This window comes from Panulirus ornatus, chromosome 37, assembly GCF_036320965.1.
Source record: "Panulirus ornatus isolate Po-2019 chromosome 37, ASM3632096v1, whole genome shotgun sequence".
In the NCBI taxonomy this organism is placed as follows: Eukaryota; Metazoa; Arthropoda; class Malacostraca; order Decapoda; family Palinuridae; genus Panulirus; species Panulirus ornatus.
Genome location: NC_092260.1, coordinates 15847011 through 15871668, shown reverse-complemented (window position 1 = coordinate 15871668; position 24658 = coordinate 15847011). Strand labels below are relative to the sequence as shown.

The 24658-nt window shown below is 37.5% G+C and overlaps 2 protein-coding genes across 7 annotated transcripts in view; one reads left to right on the top strand and one right to left on the bottom strand.

The window, feature by feature from the left end:
- LOC139760534 (coiled-coil domain-containing protein 186-like) overlaps positions 1-15774 on the top strand; it is a 44035-nt gene extending 28261 nt beyond the window's left edge. For 4 of the 5 annotated variants that reach the window (XM_071683845.1, XM_071683841.1, XM_071683842.1 and 1 more), the window contains 2 exons: positions 3875-4024; positions 7574-15774. In XM_071683845.1, the coding sequence (XP_071539946.1) occupies positions 3875-4024; positions 7574-7648 (225 nt within the window). In that variant the 3' untranslated portion in view covers positions 7649-15774. The remainder of the gene's footprint in view (positions 1-3874; positions 4025-7573) is intronic. The other variant, XM_071683843.1, reaches the window with a different exon arrangement.
- LOC139760535 (succinate dehydrogenase assembly factor 2, mitochondrial-like) overlaps positions 13667-24658 on the bottom strand; it is a 38692-nt gene continuing 27700 nt past the window's right edge. For both annotated transcript variants that reach the window (XM_071683848.1, XM_071683849.1), the window contains exon 4: positions 13667-22660. In XM_071683848.1, the coding sequence (XP_071539949.1) occupies positions 22551-22660 (110 nt within the window). In that variant the 3' untranslated portion in view covers positions 13667-22550. The remainder of the gene's footprint in view (positions 22661-24658) is intronic.

Genomic DNA, 24658 nt, shown 5'->3' with positions numbered 1-24658 from the left:
CTCATGTATGTATTCACATTCCCTTGTGTTTTGGGTGTTTTCTGGTCTTTTTTAGGAGGCTTTAAGTGTATAGACCTTACATGAGGAGTTATGCTGGAAACGGAGATCAGATTTACGAGTAGCACCCCGAGTTGATATCATTACCAGAACCAGTATACATTACTTCCAACTTTTTTCTTTAGTTTTTAGACACAAAGGTATTCCTGGGAGATGCTTTGTCATTGTGGATTTACTGGAACCAGAATTAGTTTTTTCCTCATGTTCTTCCCCCTCAGAAAAGTTCTTCTTATGTAGGTAGTTTTTAGGCTTAGTAATGCTGGTAACCCCCAAATGGGACTACCAACCTTGGTGGCAGAAACCTCTTCAGCTATGTCTGAAGCTTTGATTGATACTTTATGTTTTTGCAGGATTCTGACCTCTAGTCCTAGGTTCTAGAAGTTATGCCATGTATTTTCACAATTCTTTTATAGGCAGGGATTTGTAAAGTACCTCACAGAGGATCCTTTACACAGCCTGTGCCCTTCAGCTCAAGCCACTACCATTTGGTGTGAAAGGGTTTTGTCATTCCTTGAGAATTTGATGTCTCAGTAATGACAAAGGCCTTATGTGTAGAGTTCTTTAGCCTTTATCATGGCAGAACAAGGCTGGTAAGACTTCTGCTTCTAATAAGAGTTTCCCCTCAGGAATCCCTGTCTCAGGGTTTTAGTCTTAATCTGACAGTCCCAGTTTGGGAATAGCTTCTTTGAATTTTTTTTCTTGGCTAAAAAGAGTTGTTGCTTCTACCTCATAGCACACGTGGGAACTTCTCTCTTAGACCTTTTGTAATTTTTTTTCTTTTTTAGCAATTAATTCCTCAGTGTCTTCGTATTAAACTTTTTCTTCTAATTTTGGGCTCTGAATTACTACATGTTATGTGTAGCCTCAAGAATCTTTGCAATGACAATCTCATAGAGATTAGATAAACCTAAACCACAGTTTTTGACAGAGATAAAACTAATAGATTTTGAAACAGCTCTGTTGTCACATTCTTGGAAAACTTCACCAAGAAAGTATCATACCTTTTGCACTGTCAAATCATCTATATGACTCTTAGAGGCCTTTTGAATTTCACCTGAGATTACCCATTTGTTTTCCCATTCAGGTAGGTAGTGGTTGATAGGCAGTCAACTACCAGGGTGGTATATTGCCAGTACTACCTGCCAGGGGATTGGGATGGTTTGTAATGGCTGTATAGTGAGCCAGCACTTCAGTAGTTGTCAAGTTGCACTTCTCTGACCCAGGTAGCTGTCTTTTCTTTCTCCCTGACCCACATGTGGACTACTGGCATTCTGTCCACAAACATGCAATCTCTCCTTGTCGTACATAACATTTGACAACACTTAACTCATACAGCTTTGTAGCAATGCTTTTTGGCAGAATGGTAGGAACAAAGGATAGAAGTAGCAGGTAGGAACATGAGGCAGGAGCATTAGGTAGACCTAGTCAATAGGAACATCATGTAGGAGCGTCTGCAATCACTGCACTGGAATTGCCCTATGCTAGTGACCATTAAGGCTGAGGCACTATAGGCTAAGAAGCAGCACTGGAATTCATTAGTTATGGAGACTCTATTGCTGTGGCCACTCCCTTGAGGGAGTTCCAAGTAGGAACAGACATCAGAAATATTCTGCTTCCTGGAACCTTGCAACCCCTCTTGGCAAGGAATGTCTTTTAGTGGCCTGAGAAACTCATATAATGACTCAACCTGGGCTGTATGCTAGAGCACATGTGAGAAGTTGTCCTCTGCCTTAACTGTTCTCATAACCTTTTATTGAAGGAAATCATAATAGGGTCTTTAGCACCCATTTTCTACCTTTAGGAGAGAGTGATTCCACTGCACCTCCAAATCTCTGTTGATTATTTCTTCAAGGGGTGGAGGGTTAGTTTTATTCAAAATTTTTCTCTTAACCCTCCTTCATGTTAGTGTGCTCTTCAAGCATTCTATTCAAGCAATTTTTACCATTCTTGTTGCCAAACCCTGCCTTCCTGACTTTTTATAAAAATCTTTCTCAGTACCTACAGTGACTGCCCTGGGACTGGCACCCATGATCTATGCATTGTGAGCTCTTAGTAGGTTAACAAGTGGATCAGTGACATAGCTGATCGTCTGAAGGCAGGCCTGAAATGAGCAAGTGGCTGTTATCACATTTAAGCGGTTCACAGAGGGTGACGGTAGTGTCTCCTTACTGGAAATCTTGAGGGTTGGAACATCCTGACCCATATATTCCCAGGGAATATATCTCATGCTTGTGGAACACTGTCTTGGAGAGAAAAGGTTTTTCAGTTCTCAAAACTCATATCTTGTGATAACCAAAATAGGAATATTTTAGATTGAAATGTATTTTTCATAGAATGCTCAGGAACTTTAAATTGAATTGATTGATAACCCAATCTGTAGGTTATAGAAGTAATGAGTGTTACGTGCTCACAGTTCCCCTTTTAAGAAATTAAGTAACTGGATTCTCACTCTCCTCACATGAATAGTGTCACAATTAGAGGGGTTGATCAGCCTGACCTGTACCTTTTATTTCTCAGTACTTGGGTGGAAGTACAAAAATGCTTAGGTAGCCTAAAAAGTCCATGTAATAAGGCAGCAGCAAGAAATTATACTAATCAGTGGCTTTCTTTTCAGTTGACAGAAACTAACCTTTAGTATAAAGAGAGTTTTGCATGTCTATAGTAGATGGCACACTATCATAGTTTGAAACAGCAAATGAAGGTTTTAGCAACTAAAGTTTATTTATCTGAATTTGCATGTGCAGTTAGAATGCATTATCATAATTTAAAGGGGTTACTCTTTCCATCATTGTGTTGAAGGTGAGTTGATAGAGCATTTAATGGTTTACTATCAAGCTGAAGATCAGATCTTGTGTGAAGATCATGAAATATTGAGATTCAGGTCTTTTACTGGCAGAGTCAGGGAATTGTAGTTCTGTTGAGAATTTAAAAAATATAAGAACCTTATGCACCAAGAACTTGTAGAACAGAGCATAGATGATTCAGGGCCAATTAAGGTAGGTAGATGATGGGCTGTCTTTGAGGATTAGTTTACTCAGAGGTCCCAGGTTGCAGAAAAATGAACCATTCAAAAGTGACAAAGGGGATTAACTATTTTTAAAGGGTGGGTTAGTGTCAAGAATGAATGAGAACAAAGTAGATTTGTAGTGAAGGAAGCTGCAATTCATTACTCTAGAACCTGTTTACTCAGTCTGTCAGCACTGTATGTTAAAAAAGGATGCAATGATCTTCTCAATCAAGTTAAAACCTGTGTTGTGTACTATAAACTAGCATGTTGCTAAGAGCATCAACTTAAACAACGTGGAGAAATTAAGGAAGTAGAACTAGGAAACATATATAACAATAATATAAGTGATGGGAGAATTAAGACTGAAGAAGGGTTGTCAGCAAAAATCTGGAAAATGTTACAAATATAGGAAAAGGGAGACTAGATTGAGGTTGCTGGGATGCCTGTTAAGAAAGGATGAAGAGAGTAATCATGAAAGCAGTGAAGTGTTAGAATACAAGGTATAGAACAGGGTTAAGATGAATGGTAGAAAGGGAAATGGGGATATGAGAGTGATGAGTTCCAGGGCTATGATTAGTAAGAGAAGAACCATAGGATGAAAAAATGAAGTGGAAGAAAATTCAGGTCTGCATCCCTTTGATGTAGTGAGAGCAATAAGGTCAAAATTGAATCATTTGTAAATATCCATTGGTTAAACAATATGCATTTTGCTTAGTATTTAGATATCCATGTCACTATGAAATATGATTTGTAATTGGTCAGACTTTCATAACAGTTGAAATATTTTATTGGTGAAAATACAATTTACAGGCAGAACTCATGCGTCATGGAGGTATCATGGCATCTGTTTATGGCTCAGCTCCCCGTGATGGTACCATGACCCTGGAACTCTCTTTGGAGATCAACAGGAAGCTACAGGCAGTTTTAGAAGACACTTTATTGAAGAATATCACTTTAAAGGTACAGGAAGTATTGAAATACTTATTTTTTCTTTTGTTTTAATGGATCACAGTGTTAATCATGAGAAGTGTTATATATATGTATTGAACTCTCTCTCTCTCTCTCTCTCTCTCTCTCTCTCTCTCTCTCTCTCTCTCTCTCTCTCTCTCTCTCTCTCTCTCTCTCTCTCTCTCTCTCTCTCTCTCTCTCTCTCTCTCTCTCTCTCTCTCTCTCTCTCTCTCTCTCTCTCTCTCTCTCTCTCTCTCTCTCTCTCTCTCTCTCTCTCTCTCTCTCTCTCTCTCTCTCTCTCTCTCTCTCTCTCTCTCTCTCTCTCTCTCTCTCTCTCTCTCTCTCTCTCTCTCTCTCTCTCTCTCTCTCTCTCTCTCTCTCTCTCTCTCTCTCTCTCTCTCTCTCTCTCTCTCTCTCTCTCTCTCTCTCTCTCTCTCTCTCTCTCTCTCTCTCTCTCTCTCTCTCTCTCTCTCTCTCTCTCTCTCTCTCTCTCTCTCTCTCTCTCTCTCTCTCTCTCTCTCTCTCTCTCTCTCTCTCTCTCTCTCTCTCTCTCTCTCTCTCTCTCTCTCTCTCTCTCTCTCTCTCTCTCTCTCTCTCTCTCTCTCTCTCTCTCTCTCTCTCTCTCTCTCTCTCTCTCTCTCTCTCTCTCTCTCTCTCTCTCTCTCTCTCTCTCTCTCTCTCTCTCTCTCTCTCTCTCTCTCTCTCTCTCTCTCTCTCTCTCTCTCTCTCTCTCTCTCTCTCTCTCTCTCTCTCTCTCTCTCTCTCTCTCTCTCTCTGGTACCTTTTCAACCTAAAATACTGGTACTCAGTATGGACGATAGCTGCTGCCCTTGTCTTAATTTTCCCACCTGCATTTGAAGGAATCATTGGTTCATTAGAGGCATTTAAGGATGCTAGATGCCAGCCTTAACTAAATATGACAAAGAAATATCAGCAAGGCTCAGTTACCCAAGGAAACCATGTAGGGTGGACATGGAATGTTCACCCAACCTGGGCCCTTTCCCTTCCTCTCCTTTTTCTTTAGTGGTAGACATAACATTGGGAAAAGGAAACCCTGGTCAGAGGCTATCTCTGGTGAAAGAAATAAGAATAGTGTAAAAAGTAGAAAGGTGATACAAAGAGGAAAAGACAAAAGGGGAGAAGAGAATTCCATTGGTTAGCTGTTTGAGGGAGGAAAGAGGTATCATAAAAGCTCAGTCCTCAAGTAGCCACTCCACATAGAAACTGTAAGAAACAGCAGCCAGATGTGTACATGCCAGGAGAATGAATGAAATGGTGGAGGAAGAGCCACCCTAGGTTTTTGAGCAGTACTTCATACTTGGTTGTACAATAGCCCTGTAGATATGAAATAACTGCTGACTATGAGATGTACATTATGTTAGGTTTCCAGGGTAAAGGCAAACATGCTTATGATATCATAGGGTTCACTTTAGGTCTTTTGAAATTAAACTGATGGAAACGAATGACTTATATATCGGGAGAAATTGCATTTCGGCCTCGTTCACTTTTGATAAGTTACTGCTGCAGAAGCCTGACTCGGCAGAGGAAATGTGTTCTTTATGAAAGAGACAAGTATTAGGAGGAGGGGATGGAAAGTGAGATGAGGTAAAGTGGAATCATCAGCATAACAGTAAATAAGGTTAGAAGTAGAAGAGAGATCATATACTGTCTATCTATCTACATCTCTAATGCCTGTTCCCTTTGGAAACTCCTCCAAGGGGGCAGCCACTGCAAAAGTCTCCATGACTGTTGAGCTCCACTGTCGCTTCTTAGCCTTTATTGCCTCACCCTTAACAGGCCATTGATGGAGGGTAACTCTATTGCAGTGTTTTCAGAGGCTCTTACCTAGATAATGTTTCTAGCAACTACTTCTACCTAATGTGTCTACCTAACATTTCAGCCCATTGTTACAACATACTACTTATACTGAATACTCCTAACTAATAAGGACAATAGAACACTAAAGAGTGGTCCTATTTCTTTGAAATGGGCAGCACTAAGACATACTTCCAGGAAGATAGGAAAGTATTGGTTTTCAGACAAAGGCAAAATAGGCAAGAAATAGTTGAAATTAGCTCGGAGGCATACTCCTTTAGTACTTCAAAAGGCATTCCATCTGGGCCTTATGCATTACCTTCCGCGAACTGGGATAGGACGTGGTTCAAATGATGAAATGATCAACTAACATATTTGCACATGTCAGGAAACCAAGAAGAGTGATTGTGAACATTATTAGAGGAAGATTCTGTCTCCAGTCACAGGGAGTTAATGTATGGAGATAATCACACACTAAGGTGGTTGGGCACACACTCATTTTAAATGATTGTGGTGCACTAAGATTTAAAGACTGTAGTAATGTGCCAAGGATGAAATCTGTTTGAGGTTGTGTTTAAATATGCTTAGGTTGTATAGTTGGCTCAATATTTTTTATCATTTCAGATTTTGCTAATATTCCACTGCCTGAGACAACTTATTTACCATGGAATCATTATAAAAAGGCTAAATTCACTGTACAAAAAACATAATAATGAAGCAGCAAGGTGCTGTGATTTATATGATGACGCTGTAAGAGCCTTACACTTATCCACACTGTATGAGAGGGAATGGGATTAAAGTTCATATCATTGTAGAATTTTTCCTAATGTATATGTGCAGCAGTGTTTCTTTTATCCATTTGAATATATCTGTTGTTTCTTGTGTCAGAGCAAGTTGTTATATAGAACACTGGAAAGCATGAATAGTAGAGATCATAAACATTCTAGAAACCACAGTTTTCATTTTCTCTAGTTAGCTTTGAGAAATAAAGAAATAAATCCCCTGAAAGAGTGAATATTCTTTGCAAACTTTTATTTGATAGTGATATTCTGAAAAAAATTTAATCCTGTTATGACAGAAATCAGTAACTATTCAAAGACAATAAAAAGTGCATGGTGCATAACATTCCCATATCAATATGACATGTATGATGCTGGGTTTTCCCCTTAACTCACTTTTTTGACATATTTGAGATATTATCTGCTTGAAGATTCCTACGTACATCACTAATGTGCACGTCAGCTGTTATACCATATCTTTTCATTTGGCATTTGCTTCATACATCACCTCTACACCTGTTAATTTTCTTTCTCCATATCTGTGAATGAGATGACCTTTACTCATATATTCTTTCAGTGATAGCCTTCATTATTTCCCTGGAAAATATATAAAGGTTGCATGAAAAACACATCAACAAATCATATTTGCCTTGACAATTTATGCCACAGCTCCCATCTATCCAGAACCTTGGCATATGTCACCTCTATGGTAATATGTAATTGGTGGTTTGAAGTGTAGTATCATTGAGAAGAAAGGCTAAGAAATATAATTACATATGATTAGTTGTATCGCATCCAAATATTATCTCCATGAATTAATACATGAAACATGAAAAGGTTAAATTTCAGTTGAATTATTATATCCCATAGTTAACTCAGGAAATATGGTTTCAGTATGACTTACTCATGGTTAGAATATAAAGATGTCACTTAAGTGATGAAAATTTTTTCCATTTCTATTCCTCAGGAGAATCTTAACACCTTGGGGGATGAAATTGCAAAGATGTCACGCCAGAATCAACAGCTGGACATTCACAATTGATGTGGAGGCACCTCACTGGAACATTTTCCTATGGTGTATTTTGTGCAGGTATGTTTGTATTATGCGTCCGTATGACAAGAGGCTTTACAGTTCTGCAAAGAATGAAATATAGTTCCAAAACATCTGTAGTTAAGATTTCTTATGGATGTTCAGTCTAGAATTTATGTCCTGATAGCAGCTGTACAAATGAAGGTTTAGATATTTTTTTTTTGAATAGAATATCTTATTAATACATGCTGATGCTGTGAAACAGGTTTCTGTTTTCACTTTATGCTCTTTGCATGATTAATTTTCACATATGCTTTTTTTGTTCCATTGTCCAGAGAAAAATTCAGAGAACCATAAACATTAACATTTAATGTGTATTTGAACACTTCAGGACAGCAGCTTTTATTGAAATGGCACATCACCAAATAAATAGACATTCATGCCAACCAGCTGTGTACATCAGTTCATTGGTGTTTGATGTTCAGTAATCACTTGTAGGCCTCAGATTGCAAGAAAGATGCTTCAATTTTATTACATGAGCTATTTTCTATAATTTAACTACTGCCCTCTTAAAGTGTTTTGGTTCCTGATGGTTATTGAAAAGTATCATGGGCTTATTTTTTTTAAGTTAATATAAGCCCATGTAAGGGCAGGGTCACATCCCAGTAGAGTAATGCCAAAGAGTGACCATCCAGTTTTGTGGTGCATGTTTACTCCTGCCAGTAATTAATCTTAGTGGTACATGATATCACAGACTATCCCTTAGGGCTATAGAATTACACCTGATCTTTTTAGGAAGTGAGATGATGCTTCAGTTAATAACTAACTTTCAAGCAGTGTGGGTGAGTATTTATTTCTGTTATTTTGCAGTGATTGATTTTCATTTACTTTTAATACTAATGTAGTCAGTGAGCCATAAGAAAATTGTCTGAAACATTACAACCCCATAAGACATTGAAAGACCATCCGAAATAGTAGGAAATTTCCATTGACCCCATGAAAAACTGCAAAATTCTTCTGGAAATATTTTTCATATGACAGTAATATGGTCTTGCAGTGTAATACACTTTTGCTAACAGTGTACTTATTCATTGTGCATGCTTGTGAAACAAGTGATTTAAGTGTACAAGTAGGAGGAGTATTTCAGAAATATTATCAAATATTCAGATGCCACAGCCTTGTTCGCACTCCCCACCAGCTTCATTTAACATTCCACCAATTAATATATCAAGTTTGTTTTGTCACATTTAGTGATACAAGACTAATATACTCATTCAGTATGACTTTTTGTAATCCATTATTAAAAATCATAACCTTACAAGTAGCAAGGGATCACATGATATGTAACACATCATCTTCATTTCTACTACTTGCACCATGAACATTCTGCCAGAATTTAAGGAAATTCTCATATTTATTTTTGCATTGAAATTTCACACTTTTATTCTTTCATGTTGTGTACAGATGTTATTTGTAGTCTTTTGGTAGGAAATGTAATATCTGATCCATGCAACATATATGCCAAAACATTTTTTCATGGAATATCCATTTTTTTTTTTTTTTCTTTTTTTTGGGGGGGGTAAACTAGCTGTGGTAATCCTCACAGAAATATGTAAGGTTGGAGGCCAGCTTACCTGACTTCACTACCTCACTGCAGCTCTGAAATTGTATATTACAGAATGGAAACTGATACAGCTTATGAAGTATGCTTCATTACAGACAAATTGTATGTAGAATAAATCTTTATGTATTGTAATATATAGACATTATTATTAATTTTTATTATTTAGTGTTATAGTTCAAAATTTATTATTTTAATGCAGTGGAAATAATACATTTTCTAAAGAAATTTAAAATTTTTCATCAGAAGTAATTTATGGAAGGAACTGAAGTGTGTATTTGTTGCATTGCTCACAACTTTTTTATTAGCACCATCATCCTGATTTTTTTGTTTATATGAGAAACCATCCAAGGTATGAATTGCTGCATGTACCTTTGTATGACAGTTTTATATATAAAAAAAAATTTATTGTTCCATATGTTGAAATGATAAAATTTTCATGAAAGAACTAGTCATTTGTCTATTGAGCTGTAGAGTTTAGTCTTTGGAATTGGGTATTTTATCTCATTTTTTGACCTGTGATTTTAATCATGATTACATTAATTTTATGAAAAGCATGTTATGCATATTAGAAAATGACATCATTTTGTATATATGCTTAAGCCTAAGCTCCACTCTAGTTTCAAGCAAAATATTTTTGAATTCATTATGTAAAAACTGTTTTCTCTATGGATTTATGAACTGTTCTCCCAATCTATCTGTCTCTATTCCTGATACTCATTCCTTCTGGGAACTCCCCTCAAGGGGATGGCCATGGCATAAGTGTCTGACAAACTCCAGTGCCATTTCTTAGCCTTTAGTGCCTCATCCTCGACAGGCCACTGGTAGAGGGTAACTCTAGTGCAGTGTTTCCTGAGGCTCCTACCTAATGTTCCAACCTACTACTTTTACCTAATGATACTGCCTATGTTCCTACCCACTACTACCAAATGTTATTACCTAATGCTTCTGCAGAAAAATGTATAGTTACGAAGACTGAGTTATGCAAGTTAAGTGTTGTTCATGACAAGGAGAGATTGTATGTTTGTGGACAGAACACTAGCAGTCCACATGTGGGTGAGGATGAAAGAAAAGACAGTTACTTGGGTCAGAGGAGTGCACCTTTGACACCCATTGAAGTGCTTACCTACTACACAGCCTTCAGTAACCTTCCCAGTGCCCTGATGAGTAGGACTGATAATATACTCTCCTGATCAATGGCTGACTAACTACTACTACCTACACACTCCTTTCCCATGAAGCATTAATGATGTAATTGTTCCCCTTTTGTCTCTTAGAAGTTTGAAAAAGTTATTGCCTATCATTAAATGTGTTGTAATTTTATTCATGATAATTAGATACTAAATTAGGTAGTACCTCGCTGTAATTCATAATTATTTGGTTTAACCAACATCCATTACAATTGAGTAAAGGAGTATAATTTAGAGTACTCTAAATGAAATACATTTGATCTGTAAGAAGAGTTTAGGTGATTCCATTCTGCTCTAGTGAGATCTGTTTTAAGTTCATAGTAACAGTATAAGATGTTTTAGTTTGTTTACCAGAGTTTCACATGTTATAATCCATCACAACAGTTTCTGTGCAATATTTGGTTGTGCTAATTTTTTTTGTATATAGGTGTATCTTACTGTTTTTGGTCCATTCCCAGAACTTACCTTAAAGGGACAGATTGAAACTAAATACATTATTCATTGAAAACATCATACATCACTCATACTCTCTTCAGAGGATTGGAAGAAACTTGATGCACGCATCTCAGTACTTTCCCATACTTAGTTTTTCTTTTATGGAAATCATGATATTTTATTTTATGAATCACCATAGATGAAGTAATAAACAAGGACTTGAATTAAATTTTAAGTACAATAATTTATTGATAGTAGCCATCATGAATAATCTGTTGTACAACATGAGTGAATAATGAATGCTTCATTAACTGATGCCATTACATTTCTCTGTATAGCCTTATTGATTTGGTTAATTTTAGTCTCCACTCTATAGAATATGGTAATGTGAAAGTGATTGTTGTGAATTTCTTTACACTATTATCATAATATGCCATATCAAAAATATGTAATGTGACTCAGACGGTACAATTAGTGAGCATTTTAAACCTTCAGAGTATTATTTATTTTTATACATGTTCCACAATCTGTCTAAAACGTATTTTACTTCCATTAATGTTTGGGATTTTTTCGTGACTTCATCAGAAAGGTCTTTCTATATATAAGTAGATCTTATTGCCTTGTTATTGTGCATTTAACTTCAAAACTTTTTGGTAAAAAGCAGTGATGGTCTTACACCTTGAAGGGTGTTTAATAATTGATTAGGATACTAAGCTTAAATTTGCTTGATGTATTGATAAATATCACTCTTTTTGAGAGTAAGAATGTTTGTTTCTAAATTTCTTCTGGAAGTGCTTATTTCTGTGCTTTCAGTATAATTTCATTGTACACCACATGTAATACTTGTATATTGAAACTAGCAAAATGAAAATGATTGTACAGTGTAAGCACATATCTCAAAATGATTGAAATATTTGATCAAGAGCTGGCATGAATATGTTTTTAGTCCAGATAATGGCTGTTGTTGATTTTTTTTATATGAACAGATATCATGTAACTGTATCTCAACTTGTTTAAGGTACTTGAGTTGTAGATTTGTTTGATCTCATATATTATTCTCTGCTCTTACCACTATAATAATGGCAGACTCGGTTATCCACATCTCGTATATCCACAGTTTGCTTGTAACTACATAATTCTCAAATGTACACACAGTAATGCCCTTCAACTACAAAAAAGTATACATGCATGATTCATAGTTTAGTTAGCGAGGTAGCACAAGGAAACAGACAAAATAATGGCCCAACCCACCCACATACACACGTCCACACAGGCAAATATACATACCTATACATCTCAATGTATACATATATATACACACACAGACATATACATATATACACATGTACATAATTCATACTGTCTGCCTTTATTTATTCCCATTGTCACCTCGCCACACATGGAATAACAACCCCCTCCCCCCACATGTGTGCGAGGTAATGCTAGGAAAAGACAACAAAGGCCCCATTCGTTCGCATTCAGTCTCTAGCTGGCATGTAATAATGCACCGAAACCACAGCTCCCTTTCCACATCCAGGCCCCACAGAACTTTCCATGGTTTACCCCAGACGCTTCACATGCCCTGGTTCAATCCATTGACAGCACGTCAACCCCGGTATACCACATCGTTCCAATTCACTCTATTCCTTGCACGTCTTTCACCCTCTTGCATGTTCAGGCCCCAATCACTCAAAATCTTTTTCACTCCATCTTTCCTCCAATTTGGTCTCCCACATCTCGTTCCCTCCACCTGTGACACATATATCCTCTTGGTCAATCTTTCCTGACTCATTCTCTCCATGTGACCAAACAATTTCAAAACACCCTCTTCTGCTCTTTCAACCACACTCTTTTTATTACCACACATCTCTCTTACCCTTACATTACTTACTCGATGAAACCACCTCACACCACATATTGTCCTCAAACATCTTATTTCCAGCACATCCACCCTCCTGTGCACAACTCTATGCCTCGCAACCATACAACATTGTTGGAACCACTATTCCTTCAAACATACCCATTTTTGCTTTCCGAGATAATGTTCTCGACTTCCAAACATTCTTCAAGGCTCCCAGAATTTTTGCCCCCTCCCCCACCCTATGATTCACTTCCGCTTCCATGGTTCCATCCGCTGCCAGATCCACTCCGAGATATCTAAAACACTTTACTTCCTCCAGTTTTTCTCCATTCAAACTTACCTCCCAATTGACTTGACCCTCAAACCCTACTGTACCTAATAACCTTGCTCTTATTCACATTTACTCTCAACTTTCTTCTTTTAAAACAAAATTATATACAATCAAGTGTAAGGTCTTGTTGAAACACTTCATTACATGTAGTATTCAGATGAATATATGAACTGCATTAGCAAAACTTTGTGATGCAAATGAATGGGCATAGAATTATAGATTTTGTATATGCTTTTCATTAAACTACCATAATCATTCAGTACTTGCAACGTTGTAATCTAAATAGTAAATAGGAATCCAGAAAATATTTAACTTGTTTGTGGTAGCTCTGTTTAAAGTAGAACATTGATGTCTGAGCTTTATTCACTCCTTGGTACATGTATTATCTTGATATATTCCTTAAAGTTCTATTCAGTGTCCTTACTAGAGGGGGTGGCACTCGGATTATTATTTGACTAATAGAACAAGATTATGGCTTTGATGCCTACATCATTGAATTTCTATGCTTTCATACATTCATTCATTTTGAGGTACTGTGTAACATGATGAGGAATTACATTTGTTAATTAGGCACAGAAGTGAAACAACTTGATGTTATACTTTTATAGTTTATTGGGTAGAAAATCTGGTATATATCAGTAATGTAAGAATTTAATGTAACTGCAGTAGTGGCCATGGCTCTATAGCATTTGTGGATCACCAAGTCTCCTTTACTATAGCTTTACTTGATAGTCTGCATATTTTCTCTTGATTTCTTACAGATGAAAATGTGTATAAACCTTATGTGCCCATGTGGAGTTTCTGGAACTGCATACTCTATTGTGCTCATTATATCACTGCCATCCGAAGTTTGAAGGAGTCTCTTGTTGCATAGAAAGTTTAAATCCTTTCCTGCTAAATGGCATCAAAGATTTCAGCATATCAATTGGTGAAAGTAAAATTATATAGTTTACCTAGAGCATACTAAATTGGTTCATTATTTGCCTTGAAAAAACTAGGCATTTTCCCACAGTATTTTCAATTTGGTATTGCAGTATCCATGATGTTACTGTTCTCTCTTACTACCATCATAGTAAACCAGTGTAAAAAAAAAAATAATATTGCTTCCATAGTGAAAGTTCGCAGTGTACAAAAGGTAGTGTTTAGCATGACGGAAAAATTTTATGTAAAGGTTCACAGTGTGTTCTACTGTTGTGTACCTTTTTTCTTACTCTCTATTCTAATGCAGTCTTCCAGTTATTCGTGCTTCTTGATATTTCATTTCTGTTCCTGTTTATTGTTATTTGTTTGCTGTTTTGAACTTAAATGACTTATGTATTCAGTATCCCCTTTTTCTTGATAGCCTTGTTTTCCATGGATAACTGCTCAGTATTATCATTGTTCTTGGACATTGGAAACCATGAATTGGAAACTTTTGAGTCCAGGTAGTGTTGTCACTTTTGATAGGCAAGTATAGTGACTTTTCATTCTAGTAACATATTACCATGGATAATTTCATTTCTTATTTCATACTGTTACTACCCTGCTTATTAGTGATAATCTTTTATCATATCTGTATAAAGTAGTATTGTAAGTGCCTCATCCTTAAAAACTTGTAATTTTTCCATTATCAGAAAATCATTTAGTATATCATAGTTATTTCACTCAATGTTTTTCTCCTTTTGTGTAATGCACTAAGTAACTTTCAGTGCCTGTTATCTAACCATATCATGCTGAATCCTGTAATGAGAACTGTTTTAACTTTTGGGAGTATGTGATAACCATAGAGTTTTACTCCCGTCTTCTGTGGATTTCACTGACTGATCATTTTGCAATGTTAGGGTAAATTTAACAAGGGTACCACAGATAAGACTTATGATTTGGAAGAAACATATCAATGGACTTGTTACACATAAATTATGTAGACCAGTGCTGTAAGAATAAATTTTGTACCATTAATTTTTATCCAATATTATAATGTGATAGGGAAAGGGCTAAATCATTAGGAATATGAGGTATATTAACTAACAAAAGTTGAAAAACAATCAGTAGAACCCATGAAAATCTCACCTAGCTTCCCACGGTCAAGATTTATTACAATATATGCTGGTTAATGTTAGTTGCAGGTTACCACAGAGTATGACAGTCTGCAGTATTAATGGTTTTTGACCAATGGTGCAGTGTTGGAATTATGGTGTCATGTAATCTATGACACTAGAAGTGTAAGTCTTTGCTACTGGGGTTAGTTTGGTGAGCTTTTCACATGTCCTGTCATCTTCCACAAATATTTCAATTCTCTATGGTGTCCTGAAAGTAAAATTTACCATCTTTGATACATGCTTAAAATAATAGCTTATCTACAAAACAGATTTAAGCACACTAAATACCTTCTATTTTTAGTGATATCCTATATCAACAAAAAAAATTCGATATTTCCACATTTTTCTCATTGCTTACTTAGAATGTCATCCATGATTATGTACCCAAGAGTACAGTATAGCAGATTTTATATTTCCTGTGAAAAGTTCTAACATTCCAAGTTTCCTATATATCATATCTTTCTTTCCATTAGCTTGTTATTATCTAGGTTAAGTTGCATATTTGCTGTCCCTATCATTCTTGGCTTTAAATTAGAACAAAATTAGTATAATGAGACATGGTGTAAATGTATATTTTATGTACAGGATGTTTTGTTATTATAAATAATTTTGTTAAGCTTAAGAGTCTTCTCATTTTCAAAATTAGTGTAATCATTCCGATGAAGTTAAAAAAAAAAATCTGGTGTATTGAGCCCAATGTACTTTCTACATATTTTATCTGTACTTAATAGATGAGACTGAATTTGGAATGTTATTATGGTAAAGATTATTCAGATACTTCTATCAACTGCATGGATACCTACAAGTGATTCAGACAAATCCAAAATTGTCCTCCACCAGAATCACTCAAATTTTTTCAATTGCTTTGTATAACTGCATAATCTCATATAGCAGAATCCAGTTTTTATATACCTGCACATTTAACAAGTTACAAAAAATTATAAAGAACTACATTTTCACTGAACCTACTTTTAAAGTTCTTTTATCTTTTGAGTAACTTTGAGAGCCTGTTCTCTAAACTTTATCATACTGAATCCACATACCCCACTGACTTGTGGGGTATGTGAAAACCATAAAGTTTTATTTCACTTCTGTGGATTTCACTGATCATTTTGAGTGAATAAACTTTTACTTTAGGGGTACCATAGATTATAACTTATTTGTTAGAAATGCGTATCAATCGACTCTTTATGCTTGGTAAAAGTAAGTAGACCAGTGTTGTGATTAAACTTCAGACCATTACTTTTTATCCAAGTAATAGGGAAAGGGCTAAATAAGTAGAACAACAATGCTGCCTCATCAGACCTAAGTCTGTCTGTGATTTGTTTCTTTATCAAGATGAGAAATTTATTGCAATAGTACAATTAGCAAATGTTAATTCCACTTTTATAATCAATATGTAGTTCTGAATAATGGAATTTTATCATAGAGCAAGGCTTGTGAACAGAAAAACAGTAAGACTCTTGAAACACTGATTGCATGTTTCAGCTACCAAGCATATCATATATACCTATACTTTCCATTTCCAGATACCCTTTCTATGGAACTCCTACAGCAAACTTGAAGAATGTCCTGCTATATGTAAATCTGTGTTTGTTAGGAAGGGGGGTATCTGTGAACATAGGTTGCTAGTGTGAAGCAGGGGGAGTTTTTTGTTTCTACTCGGTGATTTGTTATGATAAGGTTTGAGCATGAAGGGACTTGGGCTCTTACAAAGAAGTGTTAGCCGAGCATACTGAAATAAGGGTATACTGGAAGTATTTTTGTACAGTTGCACAAGTGCTGAGTATTTGTGGTTGCTAGACAGCTAGTGATAGTTCAGATAGCCCAACCCACCCACATACACATGTATATACACACACAGCACATATACATACCTATACATCTCAATGTATACATATATATATACACACACAGACATATACATATATACCCATGTACATAATTCATACTGTCGGCCTTTATTCATTCCCATTGCCACCCCACCACACATGGAATAACAACACCCTCCCCCTCATGTGTGCGAGGTAGCACTAGGAAAAGACAACAAAGGCCCCATTCGTTCACACTCAGTCTCTAGCTGTCATGTAATAATGCACCGAAACCACAGCTCCCTTTCCACATCCGGGCCCCACAAAACTTTCCATGGTTTACCCCAGACGCTTCACATACCCTGGTTCAATCCACTGACAGCACATCGACCCTGGTATACCACATCATTCCAATTCACTCTATTCCTTGCACGCCTTTCACCCTCGTGCATGTTCAGGCCCCGATCACTCAAAATTGTTTTCACTCCATCTTTCCACCTCCAATTTGGTCTCCCACTTCTCGTTCCCTCCACCTCTGACACATATAACCTCTTGGTCAATCTGTCCTCACTCATTCTCTCCATGTGACCAAACCATTTCAAAACACCCTCTTCTGCTCTCTCAACCACACTCTTTTTATTACCACACATCTCTCTTACCCTACTGTTACTTACTCGATCAAACCACCTCACACCACATATTGTCCTCAAACATCTCATTTCCAGCACATCCACCCTCCTGCACACAACTCTATCCATAGCCCACGCCTCGCAACCATACAACATTGGATATATATATATATTTTTATCATTATGTTATACTTTGTCACTGTCTCCCGCATTAGCGAGGTAGCGCAAAGAAACATGAAAGAATGGCCCAACCCACCCAAATACGCACATATATACATAAACACCCATACACGCACATATACATACCTATACATTTCAATGTATACATACATGCATAGTGCCATTGTACAAAGGCAAAGGGGATAAAGGTGAGTGTTCAAATTACAAAGGTATAAGTTTGTTGAGTATTCCTGGGAAATTATATGGGAGGGTATTGATTTGACAGGGTCAAAGCATGTACAGAGCATTAGATTGGGGAAGAGCAGTGTGGTTTCAGAAGTGGTAGAGGATGTGTGGATCAGGTGTTTGCTTTGAAGAATGTATGTGAGAAATACTTAGAAAAACACATGGATTTGTAAGTAGCATTTATGGATCTGGAGAAGGCACATGATAAGAGTTGATAGAGATGCCCGGTGGAAGGTATTAAGAGTATAATGGTGTGGGAGGTAAATTGCTAGAAGCAGTGAAAAGTTTTTATCGAGGATGTAAGGCATGTGTAAGAGTAGGAAGAAAGGAAAGTGATTGGTTCCCAGTGAATGTCGGTTTGCGGCAGGGGTGCATGATGTCTCTATGGTTGTTTAATTTGTTTATGGATGGGGTTGTTAGGGAGGTGAATGCAACAATTTTGGAAAGAGGGGCAAGTATGCAGTCTGTTGTGGTTGAGTGGGTTTGGGAAGTGAGTCAGTTGTTGTTCGCTAATAATACAGCACTGGTGGATGATTCGGGTGAGAAACTGCAGAAGTTGGTGACTGAGTTTAGTAAAGTGTAAGAAAGAAGAAATGTGAATAAAAGCAAGGTCATTAGGTTCAGTAGGTTTGAGGGAAAAGTAAATTGGTAGGTAAGTTTGAATGGAGAAAAACTGGAGGGAGTGAAGTGTTTTAGATATCTGGGAGTGGATTTGGCAGCGGATGGAACCATGGAAGCGGAAGTAAGTCACAGGGTGGGGGATGGGGTGATGGTTCTGGGAGCGTTGAAGAATGTGAGAAGGCGAGAACGTTATCTTAGAGAGCAAAAATGGGTATGTTTGAAGGAATAGTGGTTCCAACAATTTTATATGGTTGTGAGACATGGGCTATAGATAGGGTTGTGCAGAGGAGGGTGGATATGTTGGAAATGAGATGTTTGGGGACAATATGTGAAGTGGTTTGATCAAGTAAGTAATGAAAGGGTAAGAGATGTGTGGTAATATAAAAAGTGTGGTTGAGAGAGCAGAAGAGGGTGTATTGAGATGGTTTGGTCACATGGAGAAAATGAGTGAGGAAAGATTGACAAAGAAGATATATGTATCAGAGGTGAAGGGAACGAGAAGTGGGAGACCAAATTGGAGGTGGAAGAATGAAGTGAAAAAGATTTTGGGCGATTGGGGCCAGAACATACAGGAGGGTGAAAGGCGTGCAAGGAATAGAGTGAATTGGAATGATATGGTATACCAGGGTCAACATGCTGTCAATGGATTGAACCACGGCATGTGAAGCATCTGGGGTAAACCATGGAAAGTTTTGTGGGAGCTGTGGTATCGGTGCATTATGCATGACAGCTAGAGACCGAGTGTGAACGAATGTGGCCTTTGTTGCCTTTTCCTAGCGCTACCTCGCACACATGCAGGGAAAGGTGTGGTGCCATTTCATGTGTGGCAGGAATGGATGAAGGCAGCATGTATGAACATGTACATGTGTATATATGTACATGTTGAAATGTATAGGTATGTATGTGTGTGTGTGGGCATTTATGTATATACATGTGTATGTGGGTGGGTTGGGCCATTCTTTCGTCTGTTTCCTTGCGCTACCTCGCTAACGCGGGATACAGCAACAAAGAATAATACATAAATAAATATGTATATAACAATATTTATTTTATATACTCTATTCCTTGCATGCCTCTGTCTGTTTTTGTGGCACTATCTCATCGATATCTCACATGAAGCAGGGGACAGCGATGCTGTTTCCTGTGGGGTGGAGTGGTGTTCGGAATGGACGAAGGCAAGCACGTATGAATACGTACATGTGTATATATGTTGACATGTATGTAAAATGATGGGCATTTATATGTGTGTATATATATATATATATATATATATATATGAAAGAAAAATATATATATATATATATATATATATATATATTGGGAGGTGAGTTTGAATGGAGAAAAACTGGAGGAAGTGAAGTGTTTTAGATATCTGGGAGTGGATCTGGCAGCGGATGGAACCATGGAAGCGGAAGTGGATCATAGGGTGGGGGAGGGGGCGAAAATTCTGGGGGCCTTGAAGAATGTGTGGAAGTTGAGAACATTATCTCGGAAAGCAAAAATGGGTATGTTTGAAGGAATAGTGGTTCCAACAATGTTGTATGGTTGCGAGGCGTGGGCTATGGATAGAGTTGTGCGCAGGAGGATGGATGTGCTGGAAATGAGATGTTTGAGGACAATGTGTGGTGTGAGGTGGTTTGATCGAGTGAGTAACGTAAGGGTAAGAGAGATGTGTGGAAATAAAAAGAGCGTGGTTGAGAGAGCAGAAGAGGGTGTTTTGAAGTGGTTTGGGCACATGGAGAGGATGAGTGAGGAAAGATTGACCAAGAGGATATATGTGTCGGAGGTGAAGGGAGCAAGGAGAAGAGGGAGACCAAACTGGAGGTGGAAAGATGGAGTGAAAAAGATTTTGTGTGATCGGGGCCTGAACATGCAGGAGGGTGAAAGGAGGGCAAGGAATAGAGTGAATTGGAGCGATGTGGTATACCGGGGTTGACGTGCTGTCAGTGGATTGAATCAAGGCATGTGAAGCATCTGGGGTAAACCATGGAAAGCTGTGTAGGTATGTATATTTGCGTGTGTGGACGTATGTATATACATGTGTATGGGGGTGGGTTGGGCCATTTCTTTCGTCTGTTTCCTTGCGCTACCTCGCAAACGCGGGAGACAGCGACAAAGTATAAAAAAAAATATATATATATATATATATATATATATATGAAAGATATATATATATATATATATATATATATATATATATATATGTGATTATGTCTGTTTCCTGGTACCACCTTGCTGATGAGGGAAACAGCGATCAAGTATAATAAATAAATGAATATATGTATATGTATATGTGTATGTGCATATATGTGTATGTAAGCGGATGGGTCTTTCTTCACCTGTTTCTTGATGCTACCTTGCTAACCTGGCAAATGGCAATCAATTGTAACAAAAAATATAATAATATATGTAAATGCAATGGAGAAAGGGGTGAGTATGTAGTCTGCTGGAGGTAATGAGGCGTGGAAGGTGAGTCAGCTGTTGTTTGCTGATATCACTGCAATGGTGGCAGATTCAACTGAGAAACTGCAAAAGTTGGTGAATGAGTTTAGTAAGTGTGTGTGAAAGGAGGAAGTTGAAAGTAAATGTAATAAAGCAGTTATTAGGTTTGGTACCGAACAGAGGGACAGGTTGGATAGGGAGAGAGTTTGAATGGAGAAAAATCGGAGAAAGTGAAGTGCTTTAGATATCTGGGAGTGGATATGACAGCAAATGGAACCAGGGAAGAAAATGACCATGTACAGAGAAGGGTGCATGCGTAGAAAATGATATGCTTGAAGACATCATGTGGTGTAAGTCATGATAGGGTAAGAGAGAGTGTGGCAATGATAAGAGTATTGTTGAGAAAGCTGAAGTGGGTGTGCTGAAATGGTTTGGACAAATGGAGATAATGAGCAAAGAGAGGTTGACAAAGAAGAAATATGCACCACTATTGAAAGGAGAAGGAGAAGGGGGTAACAAAACTGGAAACAGAAGAATGGAGTAAAAAAGATAATGAGTATTCGGGGCATGAAAGACATGCTTGGGACAGAGTGAACTGGAGCAGTGGAATTTACAGGGGGTGACATGCTGTCAGTGGATTAAACCAAGGCATATGAAGTAGCCATAAATTACCAAGGAAATGTGTGCAGGGCCTAATTGCAATTTGGGGGCTATTGTTTCAGAGCATTACACATGGTAGCTCAAGTCAATGTGAGTGAGTGAGGCCTTTTTTTCATCTATCCCTGGTGCTACTTCACTAGCGCAGAAACAGCAAACAGGTAGGAAAGGAAGAATTTTTGAATATCATTACATTTACAAAACAATTTTGGCCATATGTCACCTTGGAAGTTTATATATTTCATATCATCCACAGTCTAGATGAAAACTTCAAAGTTATAGAATCTGAATAAGACCAATATACCAAATACTATTATGTTACTGTGCAGCTTCCCACCAACTGGTAAGAATGGCACTTACCTACTGAAGCACACACATTCAGATACTGAAATTCATCAACAGCTGTTATGATGTATCAACTAGAGTGAAAAAAGTAGGCAAAAGACAATAAGTCACAATCCATCCACCTGACAAGCCCAAGGAAAATTTTTATACTATGTTTAATAAAGTGCTTATGGGTGCTTTTTGCTTCCTAAAATCATGTCTTCTCTCCTTACAGAAACCCCGAAACTGTCAGATAAAACGTAACATACTTGTTAACTAACACCTTAGGAAAGATACCTATTTACACCTAACAGTATAAGACTATTTCATATTAATCTTCACATTTTCCTTCAGCTTTTATGATACCTCAATCCTAATCAATGGAGGTCAGGCTGCAGGGTTCTGTTCTCTCTATCTTAGGAAAGATACCTATTTACACCTAACAGTATAAGACTATTTCATATTAATCTTCACATTTTCCTTCAGCTTTTATGATACCTCAATCCTAATCAATGGAGGTCAGGCTGCAGGGTTCTGTTCTCTCTATCTTCATTTCTGACAAATTCTTTCAACATTGTCATAACTTCATTATCAAATTCTTGAGGAGTTGGCCGGACACCTAAAAAGTAAATAACAAAAAAATCAGCATTTGCAAGCATTGACAGGATATCTGAAAAGGATTAATGTGTTATGATTTATCAGAAGGAGAACAAAAATAAATAGGTCAAAGACATGATTCATCACAGTCCATCCACTAGAAAAGCCAAAGAAATAAAAATGCTCTTTGCTTTGGATAATCATGCCTTCTCTTCTTAAAGCAATCCATCAAATTCAGTCAGGTAAAGCAAAACAAACTATCAGATATATACATCCAGTATACCTCTTAACCAAAGCCTAATACAAATAACTTTATTCCCAACAATATAAGATTGTTTCAATATTAGATTAATCCCACATTCTTCAACTTTTATAACGCCTAAATCCTCCTCAGTGAAGGTTAAGCTGCAGGCTTCTTTTTTTCTCTGCCTACATTCCTGACAAACTGTTTCAGCAATGTCATAACTTCATTAACATTATATTTTTTTCATATATGCTTGCCATTCCCCAGGCTCAGATTGGTGTGTCTAAATGTGTTTGGATGTAACCAAGATGAGAAAAAAGGAGAGATAGGTAGTATTTTTGAGGAAAGGAACCTGGATGTTTTGGCTCTTAGTGAAATGAAGCTCAAGGGTAAAGGGAAAGAGTGGTTTCGGAATGTCTTGGGAATAAAGTCAGGGGTTAATGAGAGGATGAGAGCAAGGGAAGGAGTAGCACTACTCCTGAAATAGGAGTGGTTGGAGTATGTGATAGAGTGTAAGAAAGTAAACTCTAGCTAGATTGATATGGGTAAAACTGAAAGTGGATGGAGAGAGATGGGTGATTATTGGTGCATATGCATCTGGACATGAGAAGAAAGATCATGAGGCAAGCGTTTTGGGAGCAGCTGAGTGAGTGTGTTAGTAGTTTTGATGCACGAGACTGGGTTATAGTGGTGGGTGATTTGAATGCAAAGGTGAGTAATGTGGCAGTTGAGGGAATAATTGGTGTACATGGGGTATTCAATGTTGTAAATGGAAATGGTGAAGAGCTTGTAGATTTATGTGCTGAAAAAGGACTGGTGATTGGGAATACCTGGTTTAAAAAGAGAGATATATGTAAGAGCATTACTGGATTATGTGTTAATTGATAGCCATGTGAAAGAGAGACTTTAGGATGTTAATGTGCTAAGAGGTGCAACTGGAGGGATGTCTGATCATTATCTTGTGGAGGCGAAAATGAAGATTTGTAGGGGTTTTCAGAAAACAAGAGAGAATGTTGTGGTGAAGAGAGTGGGGAAAGAAAGTGGTGAGGGTAAGGGTGAGAGTAAGTGAGCTTGGGAAGGAGACTTGTTTGAGGAAGTACCAGGAGAGACTGAGTACAGAATGAAAAAAGGTGAGAACAAAGGACGTAAGGGGAGTGGGGGAGGAATGGGTGTATTAAGGGAAGCAGTGATGGCTTGCACAAAAGATGCTTGTGGCATGGGAGGTGGGCAAATTAGAAAAGGTAGTGAATGGTGGGATGAAGAAGCAAGATTATTAGTGAAAGAGAAGAGAGAGGCATTTGGATGATTTTTGCAGGGAAATAACACAAATGACTGGGAGATGTATAAAAGAAAGAGGCAGGAGGTCAAGAGAAAGGTGCAAGAGGTGAAAAAGAGGGCAAATGAGAGTTGGGGTGATAGAGTATCATTAAATCTTAGGGAGAATAAAAAGATGTTTTGGAAGGAGGTAAATAAAGTGCATAAGACAAGGGAACAAATGGGAACATCAGTGAAGGGGGCTAATGGGGAGGTGATAACAAGTAGTGGTGATGTGAGAAGGAGATGGAGTGAGTATTTTGAAGGTTTCTTGAATGTGTTTGATGATAGAGTGGCAGATATAGGGTGTTTCAGTTGAAGTGGTGTGCAAAGTGAGAGGGTTAGGGAGAATGATTTGGTAAACAGAGAAGAGGTAGTAAAAGCTTTGTGGAAGATGAAAGCTGGCAAGGTAGCAGGTTTGGATGGTATTGCAATGGAATTTATTAAAAAAGGGGGTGACTG